Genomic DNA, 9757 nt, shown 5'->3' with positions numbered 1-9757 from the left:
ACCTTCGGCGAAGGTCACGTCGCTTTCAGGGACCATCGTAATCCCCTCAAGACCATGGCTTTCGGGCGCGACCTTGTTCGCCCCTAGCTTCGAGCGTAGTTCAACTCTACCAAATTGGTGGCGCTGTCGAACACTATGACGTCATTTCTTTACAAACAGGGAAAGGTCTATTGTGAGTCAAACCAGCTGAGATTTTGCAAATATTACGGGCACAGTATGGGAAACAAAACGCTGTCACTAGGGGAAGAGTGTACGAATGGTGCAGACAGTTGGGCGAAGAACAGGATATGTGGACGAATGAATCACATGGACACGCTCGTCCGACTGCAGTCACGCCAGTGAACATCGGATGCGTTGAGCAAGCCATCCTCGAGAACCGACGAAAAAGAGTTCGGGATATTGCAGCCTAGTGTAATATTAGTGTCGGCAGTGTGGAGACAATCGTTCACGAGCACTTACTGCTCCGCAAAATCTATGCAAGACAGGTTCCCCGACACCTCACTTGTGACCAGAAGGGAGCGCGCATGGCAGTCCCTGAGCAGCTGCTGAACCGGTTTCAATCAGAGGGACGAATATTTACAATCAGTCATCACATGTAATGAAACTTGGATGCAGCATGAAATGACGACAAGGCAAGCTTGCTAGCTTCCCCGCCGCCAGAGGAAAGCAAGATGCATCCGTCCGTGGGAGGTCCATGGGAACTGTCTTCTGGAACATAGGGGTGCCATTCATGTGGACTTCTTGGAGCAAGGGGTCAGGATTAATGCCCAGTACGACTTCAAGTGCCGTGCGAAACGCAATTCGCAAGATAAGGCTGGGGAGTTGTCCAGAAGGGTAATTCTTTTTCATGACAATGCCCAGCCTCACAGTACGGCGAATTTGACGGCAGCAACCCTGGCCGAAATGCGCCGGGAGATTTTGCCCCATGCCCCTTACAGCAAGATATAGCCCCATAAGCAGCTTGGGGAAAAGACGAATTCCCCACAGATGACTCTCTCCACGAAGATGTCTTGCTGTGGCTACAACAGCAGCCCACTTCTTTCTACGCCAAAGCCATCAAAGAGTTGCCGCAGCGGTGTCTACTAGATGCGCACAGTGAATACCTTGAAAAAAAAAAAAAAAAAGAAAGAAAATGCCGTAGTTTGGTGCTTCCCGAATTTGCCATTCAATAGACCTCTACCTGAGAATCGTCATCATGACGTTGGTAGACAGAGTGAAACCGAAACAAATCGGAAAAGGGGGGAGGGGGGCTGGGTTGCACAAATGGGAACTTGTTCGCTACCTCCTACTGAAAGAAAAGTAGGACAAAGGGTCGCGTCCCTTTCAGGGACCATAGTAATACCCTCAAGACCGTGGCTTTCGGGCGCGATCTTGTTCGCCCCTAGCTTCGAGCGTAGTTCAAGTATACCAAACTGGTGGCGCTGTCGAACACTATGACGTCATTTGTTTACAAACAGGGAGAGGTCTATTGAAAGAAATAAAAGTCTTGGTCAACCTTGTGGATAGTCTCAATTGCGGAAATATAGCACACCGACTGGGAAGACTAACGGCTTCCCCTTCGAAAATATGTAAAGTGCAACAAAAGTTAGTGATTAGTGAAAGAGAGTTAGAAAGTTAGTTAGTGAAAGAGAGTGAAAAGTTCGTGTGTGATATTCTCTTATCCTCATCTGCCCTCGTGATAGTGCCATGGTCGGAATACAGGGAATATTACTTGATTTTTTTCGGCAAATGCCGTATGTGCGAAGACATTCGGCGGTTGTTTTTCGGCAAATGCCGAAAGCCAGGAACCCTAAGCCGACGACGACAAAGAAACAAGCCTGCTTACATAAAAGCACCGCCCCCTCCCCCCCTCTCGACGCACACGCACAAAAGAAAAAGGTACAATAGACCCTCATGTTTTGGTTTTGAAAATCAGGGTGTAAAATGGGGTTTCATTTCAGGAGCTATAAAACTGGGTGAAGTCTGCGCGATGCCAGAGGGAAGAGCAGATCTTCCGGTTAAAAAAGCGGGGGAGGAGGGCATCTCACATTTCAGAGAAAAACGTGGTGCCGAGCTGCTATGCTGAACGCGCAGTGTGGGGCATTTTCCAGTGCGAATTAATCAACGTGCTCGTACGTCAGAGCAAAAGTTATCCGAAGATAAGCACAATTGATCCCACTGATATTGTGACGGGTCTGGTGCAACGCCGTAGATACTAAATACAATGCCAAAAGCATGTAGAGAGGAATTTCGCGAATGTGTTGACTAACAAATTTGTATTTATAATCATGTCATCCTAAATAACATTGACCTGCGTTGTTTTTACTTCTGTGGAATGCAGAAAAGCGGACTGTACCATTTTACAGTTCTTGATGCTTCTATCTGAAAAGCCAATTCGCTGTGGAAGTTGATAACAGCTACCAGGACTAAAAAAAAAACTTATTGTGCGGTCTTCTTAATTATGCTACGCTAAGACTTCGCGTAGTTCCTCTTTTGGACAGAAGGAAAGTTCTAAAAGTTCACATGCCTTCAGGACACCACGCTGAAGGACACCGCATTGCCTGTGGCACAATGATAAAAAGGTATTATGTAAGGTCAGTAGTTACCATTCAATGTTTGAGGTGGAAAGCCCTCAACAAGCATGTCTCACAGAAACTCACTGGGAAGCAAACTACACATTTTATTCAAGAACCTTTATTTAGTCATATAACTTCAAACATTTCTATGGAACATAAGATATTGCAGCTACTATCCACCTGAATTGCTTTGACCTAAGGTTGCAGTTTCAGAAAACATTTTCAGCAGTTATGCAACATATTGGTACAAATCAGATTCACAGTGTGAGAAGATAAAACACTCTGGAACAGTACCTATATTTGTATAACACACCAACTTACCTGCAAATATCTAGCGATGCACTACTCTCTGGATGTGCACCTTTAAGCAAAAGGTATGACTGCTGCACAACATTTAACAGCAGCATTCTTCATGTAAGCCATGAGAGGAAGTTTTTTTGCCTCTGAATACAGATGCTCAAAAGCAATTTCTAGGTTTATTTCAACTAGCACCTGTGGCTGAATGAATAACTCTGATGAACAGTCAGTTTTGAAAATGTTTCAAGTATAAGCGTACACTGGTCATGTATCCACTCGGCACAAACCAAAGATGTCCTTTATTTCAACCAGCTACTCTCCATGTTCTCTTTGCAATAAAAATGTGTGCTAAGTATAGTACCAGTAAAAATCTCCCATTCTTATGCAAAGATTACAGTTTTGTACCATTATCCCTTTGCACACATCTCTGCACCTTTTCTAAACAAAAAATATTAAACGAAGCAACAAAGTGGACACAAAATTGTAATCAGTACATATTTATATACCTATATATACGTTCTTTACACCATTCTAGGGCAATACTCTGACTATACATGTCCAGCATGACAAAATGTAACGTATGGAGGACTCTGTGGATGGAAAATGCTGTTCTGCCAACAGATATTCTGCAACTAAAATTTCTCAAAATCAACAAAGATGTGTATATGTATGTGTGTAAACTGCTTCCAAGAGTTAGGAGGCCCTTCAATGAGAATGGGCCAAGAGTTCCATGTTCAGAAGACAGGAAAGCTTTTCTTTTATTATAGAAGCAGCATGATAAATCAGACACCTTTTAAAAACGGTTTAAGCGACACAAGTTAGTTGCAAAGCACTTGAACTGATAAAGCACACTATACCTCTCTCTACACTCAAATAGACAGGCTAGGTCACATGCTCAGAAAATAAGGTACGAGAAAACCTATTATGGGTTCTTTGTATGCTACAGTTAAACAACTCACCACGAAAGTTAGTAAAAGTTTACCTCAATGTCGGCATCTGCTACAGCCTCACCACTTCCTAGTTGTTGAAGTCTCTACAATACAGTCTACCAAAAATGTTGAAGGATCTTTTTTCCTATAGATGCACCGGGTGCAAAGTTAATTGTACAACAAAGATCTCATTTCCCCTCTAAGCATTGTTTTCTCTCTCTTCTAGACAGACGTTTTGACAGAAGGCTAAAAAGTGTGAAGGGTGGGGGAGGGGACGACCGGGGGAGACCTGGAATGTTCACTTTGACTCGACTGTGAACTGCCGCGATGTGTGTAGGATTCACCCAAAAACCAATTTCAATACCTAGAGTTCTTATATCCCTTCCTAAAAAAATGGTAATGAGAAAATGGTACAACTGCATGACAAAATTTGACCAATGATGGGATGATAAAGAAAAAGCACAAAAGTGAAACAGTATCTACACCAAAACTTGTTACATAACTACATTCCCGTGGGAGATGGGGCAGCAGCACACTTGCGAGAGAAACCCGCCCCCCCTCCCAACCCGTGCTTTTCGACAGACACTCTTCCCCGGCTATGAAGGTGCAACGCATTTCTAGCAACACTAGGCCAGGCTGCAGAGGTTTCTCCGTGCCCGCACAAAAAAAGGAAGTGATGGTAAAAAAGAACGTGACTATGCATGGGCAATGTTCAGTAGTAAGTTTCCATCTCCACCCAACCACCGGGATTGCGGCGTAGGATGAAGCGACGGATTTCATCATACACAAAGATCAGCAAGGAAAATGGCAGTGCAGGCAGCCACCAGTTGATCCTGGAAATAATGACGTATGTCAGTGAGCTAAGGTCATTCAGTCAAGTATGCAGTCAAGTACAGCTATCCCACTTTTTGTAGTCAGCTCCTTTTGGCTTACTTCCCTGCCAAGGAGATCAGATTTTGAAGTCTGTAGCAATTGGGGCACTATGCAAAAGGGCTGTACGAATTGCTTTCTTGACGAACTTGTTGCACAGGGAACACCTCTCACTGTGGCTCTCAATACCACAGCACTCTCCAGTCGTGCAAATCGTCCTTGTGGAAGGTACATAAACATGGTGCAACATCAAGACAAAAGCTCTTCCACAACTGTATATCTCTCTGTATGCAAGACTGTTCCCAATATGCACAGACCATGTGCTGTGGCACGAACTTTGAGGCAGGGTGCAAAAAGCTTTTGAGCCCAGTCAGCCATAAAAAGCATAAGCTTTTTTCCTAGTTTGCTTCAACAACCCTGAACCAGCAGTGCAGCACAACGCTTTGCTTATAAATGATTTGTGCATGTCATTTGTATTAAACCCTTCTTAAGTAATAAATTTAATTTCCTTCTCACTTCCAGATTGCAGTATGCTTCGTCACCCATCATGTGTCAGTCAGAGGAACATACTCAAGCAAATTATTTCAAGCACATATGGTGAGTGTTCAATACTGACAACATGCCATAAAGTGGGCTACATTTACGTGTAGAAATGCTATTAAACAATTGTTGATGTTGCATCACTGCTACCATGCTGAAGAAAATTTATTAATAGACAGCGATGGTGCACCATTTATTATCATTGCCTAGCACGCAAAAAAAATGAACAGTTTGTGTGTGGGTGATTCAGTGCTCTGGACAGTCGTATACTTTTCCCGAGAAAGTAAAACATGCATCACACGATATGCCCAATACTCAGGGACAACAGCACGTTGTGGTTATGTCTGAAGACATTATTGAGCTGCACTGAAATACTCAACGACTAGAAAGCACTGAATTGTATTCATTCATTTGTATTTGACCTGCACTGTAATATATACAATGCAGTGCATGCATCACTGTTGCAATATACGTGGTCGCCCAAACACTGCCACCCATATCAGTTTCGATGCAAACCATAAAGCACAGGAACATCAATGACTAGACTGCAATTTGTGGTGCCCACAAGTCTTCCATCCCAGGTATAAAGACCAATTGTGTCCTTTGAACAGTGAGAGGTCAAAATTCATAGTGCTACTCACTTGAGAGGGTACATCCTGAGGCCCTTGTCCATTCCTGGGCAATACGAAAGGAACGCAGCTAAGGCAGTCTCAAACACCAGACCAAAGTTTAGAACGTGGTTCCTGAAATGTCATAATACAATAGTAAAGAGAAGCCAAGCACCATCACACATTGCTGGCAAAGCAAGGGGGCCTATTCCGATCTATATCAGTAGCGCGAACATGTCGTTCGGGAGCGAGAACACGTGGTATGTGACGCAACGTAACGCTATCGAAGAGAATTTGGTATTCCCTGTGCTACAAACGCGTCGCCCGTAAGCGACGGTGTCATTCACGGGAACGACAGCCTCCACCCTGTCGATATGGTGGATGATACTGTCGTTAAGCGGAGCGAGAGCTGTCAAAACGGCCGCAAGTTACTTCGCGTGGCTAAACACAATCACGGTTGGCGCCGGTGTTTAGATCGGGCAACAACGGGTTTGTATCAGATGAAACGTCTTTATTGAAACCACTTTGCCACAGAGACAATTTTCCACTATCATACATATCAAACAATACACAAAGGTTTGCCTAAAGCATACATTTCTCCACTTGTTAACTGTCCTGACAGCTCCTTCTCTGGGAATTTACTATCGCGACTGATTCTGCCCACTAATTCTAATGGCGTGTAGGTCGCCAGCAAAATGTCCGTGACTGAACTGCGGTGCTCTATCACAAACAGCAACACAATTTCATATTATTCACGCGTTGAGCGAGACGCGCGAGACTTCACCATCGTCAACGTGTCGTCGTCTGCTTCCAAAATAGGGCCTTCCGCGTGCGGGCCTTCTCCTCCTGCTACACTATTGGCTCAGAGTGAGACGTCTCGTTCCCAGACGTCTTAACCTCTAACGACAGTCAACAAACCAAGCGCACTGCCGTTAAAAGCTACATGGGAATGCCAAAAGTGGCAGGTGTCGTTCCCGGTGCTCTTTATCGTCTTCTACCGATACCCCTCTATCGACACCGTCGCTGCCGCTCGGAATAGGGCCCAAGGAGGGTTATCACAAACCTCATTCCTTGGTGGACAATAGAGTTCCTTCTGGTTTTACAGATTATCAAGTCAGCCCATTGTACAATTACAATGGAGACAAAGAAAGCAGTGTGGCAAGTGTATTCCAGGGCTTTGCGGTTCTTGTATGTCTGAAAGGAAGCACACAGAAAACGGATCAGTGTCTGCTTTCACCCTTGCAAAAAAAAAAAAAGGAATGCTTACCCATTCCTGACCGTATGAGTCCATAAGGTCGTTAACTGCTTTGGAGTCCCAGTACTTGCGGATGCCGAGCAGCTTGCTTGGCCAGAAACCGTTTTCACCCATGATCACAAAGTATGCGAAGAAACCAGCAGCAGCTTGCATCATCCCAATTTGACCATAGGATATAGAGATCAATCTAGAAAAGGATTACATGAAGGAATGTTATACCATTCTCTAAGAACTTTCCTGATCCGAATATAGCAATAGCCTGTTGCGAGTCAGCTATGAGTATCGCTAAAATTTGCCAGATGAAGCCAATAGGTCCGAAACAAATTCAGAGCTCCGGTAAAATGTGGCTTCAGACCACTGTAGTTTCTGCTAGGTCGACCTTGAAGAGACACTATACTAACAAACATGTATACTAAGATTTTTTTTAAAATATTAAGCACTCTGCAAATGAAACCAGCTGAGTGCTGTTAGCTGTCCTGTATCAAAGTCAATTATTTTTGCTGGGCTTAATTAAGATAAGACTAATTAGCTAATGCAGTGTTTCCCAAACTGTGGGTAGAGACCCCTCGCAAAGTGTCTCGAGAATGTGCCGAATTTTCGGCTGGTTTAGCACAAGAGTGCCTGCTCTTGAATACTAAAGCCATGAGAGTCCCCCTTCCCATCTCACTGGTGCACGGTGTCGATGAAAACAAAGTACACATCGCAGCTCAACATAGAGCCTAAAGTGAGAGTTATGGTGTTCAAACTCAGTCATTGTCTTGAGGAACTGTGCTGTTACAAATAAGGGGTTGCGACATGCTGTTTTATATTTTGAGCGGGTCGCAGGGTAGCGTTTTATAGGAAGCACTGAGTGTGGTTCAAGGTTTAAAAGCGATAAAACCCCAGTACCGGGAAACTAACAGCTCAATTTTTAACCATTTTCGTGGTTCGAGAGCAGAGATGTTTCCAACAAGGCACGTTTTAGGTCTTTTTTTGCATTTTAAAAGTTAGCCAATTAGCAAACTGAAAACAATAACGTTCAGCTCATTTCATTAGACTGCTCAGTGTTCTTTTGAATCTTGATGCATTGTAGTTGGGACACAGTGTGGACATTTTCAGGCTGGCAGGCATCTTTCTGTGCACTGCAAGCATAACCTTCAGGCTTTGAGGTTGTTAGATGTCGATGGAAAATGAGCAAGCACTAATGCACCTTAGTCTGCAAACCTACATAGCAACTTAAAGCTGACAACATTGTGAGGATGACAATTGGGGAGCTGCACCACCACAGGCATTTAATTGTATCTGCAAAACAGGACATCATTGAGTGTACTTGTTGACAACAGGTACAACCAAAGCTGAGGAACTACGGCCCCTTGCACTACTCGTGGAGAGAACTTGTTGTACAGGCTAGAAAACTGTACAGTACTCATTCACGTTACGAATGCATTCAGTAACAAATTCATGCAGCATTGGTAACAGGATGCTACACTCTTAACTCCCTTACAGGTACAGAAGCATTATCCCTGTGAAAAATTCAGATATTCCCACTACGAGTACTTCCAGCAATATTGCTTGCATGTCAGCCTGAAAATCTCGATGTCAATGCGGTCTTAGAGGACAGAGGTGGTGTGGTGTTTTGGTGCTTTACGGCACAAGAGCGACTAAGGCCAAATAGTGCCAAGACACATGATTTATCTCTAGAGGACAGAGGATGAGGTCATGAAGAGAAAGGGAAGTGCAAGAGTGAAATTGTCCATTTCATGTGTGTACTGATGATAATCTTTTTTTACTACACATCACATAGATAGTAGATAGTTGTCTGTGTAATACACCTCAAACGTCTGGACCAATTTTTCAGTATGAATCGACAAGTGACATACACCATAATTGAATTCACATACAGCTGCTATGTCTTATTTGCATGTTTAATATGTACGACCATGATCCCAAGCAGATAGCATTAATCGTTAATTGCACCATGCAAGTAAGGGTACAGAAAGGTAACTCTCTTGCGACAGCAGATAGCTAACTACACTTTTGCTGATAGTCGCCGATGGATATAGCAGGGTCACGAATTCCTACAGTGTATTTGCTCTTAGTTCAGCAGTCCAAAAGGAAAGTTGATTTTCCTAAATTCCCAGTCTATATTTTAAGGGCATTCCTATACGGAAGTTAACCTCAGAATTTGGGTAAGAATCACATGAAACTTCTAGCAGCACAAAGATAATAAGGCTTCTGTTGTTCTAGCAACAAAAGCATTTGAATGCACTGGCTGTTGTGGTAGACTATCTGCAAGCATAGAAGTTTCATTGAAACATTCATTAGTTTTCATTTGTTTCCAATCCGATAACAGCATTTCAGTTTTATTTCTATTACGTATTGTTTCTAATGTACGCTACTGAGAGAGTAGACAGCTGGCAATGTGGCGCTGACAACCGCACCCAATCACGCATGCTGCCGTTGGTTCCGGTTTTAACATCACTAACTCTAATAGACTGCTAACACACCTTAATGAGACCATATGCAGCTTCAGGTTACAGAATACCTTACAATATTTCTGCAAAACACTTTCCTAGTATATTTGAATGGGAAGGATATGAAGCAAGCAGGAGGAGGAAAATAGCTTTTTCTTCGTATGACAAGACTAGAAGAGGCACTAACCAAATTATAAATCAACTTTTCAGACAAACCCCCTGTGATACCCTGCAGTTTGTAATCAGACAA

General features: G+C 43.5%; 1 protein-coding gene across 3 annotated transcripts in view; it reads right to left on the bottom strand.

Moving 5' to 3' along the window:
* Nucleotides 1-2651: 2651 nt before the first annotated feature.
* LOC135385295 (sodium/potassium-transporting ATPase subunit alpha-like) overlaps nucleotides 2652-9757 on the bottom strand; it is a 77669-nt gene continuing 70563 nt past the window's right edge. For all 3 annotated transcript variants that reach the window (XM_064614521.1, XM_064614522.1, XM_064614523.1), the window contains exons 17-20: nucleotides 7067-7241; nucleotides 6863-6993; nucleotides 5833-5934; nucleotides 2652-4614 (exon numbers count right to left, since the gene is read on the bottom strand). In XM_064614521.1, the coding sequence (XP_064470591.1) occupies nucleotides 4494-4614; nucleotides 5833-5934; nucleotides 6863-6993; nucleotides 7067-7241 (529 nt within the window). In that variant the 3' untranslated portion in view covers nucleotides 2652-4493. The remainder of the gene's footprint in view (nucleotides 4615-5832; nucleotides 5935-6862; nucleotides 6994-7066; nucleotides 7242-9757) is intronic.

Source organism: Ornithodoros turicata, chromosome 2 (assembly GCF_037126465.1).
Source record: "Ornithodoros turicata isolate Travis chromosome 2, ASM3712646v1, whole genome shotgun sequence".
In the NCBI taxonomy this organism is placed as follows: domain Eukaryota; kingdom Metazoa; phylum Arthropoda; class Arachnida; order Ixodida; family Argasidae; genus Ornithodoros; species Ornithodoros turicata.
Note: the sequence above shows the minus strand (reverse complement) of the source record. Positions and strands in the feature narration are given on the sequence as shown.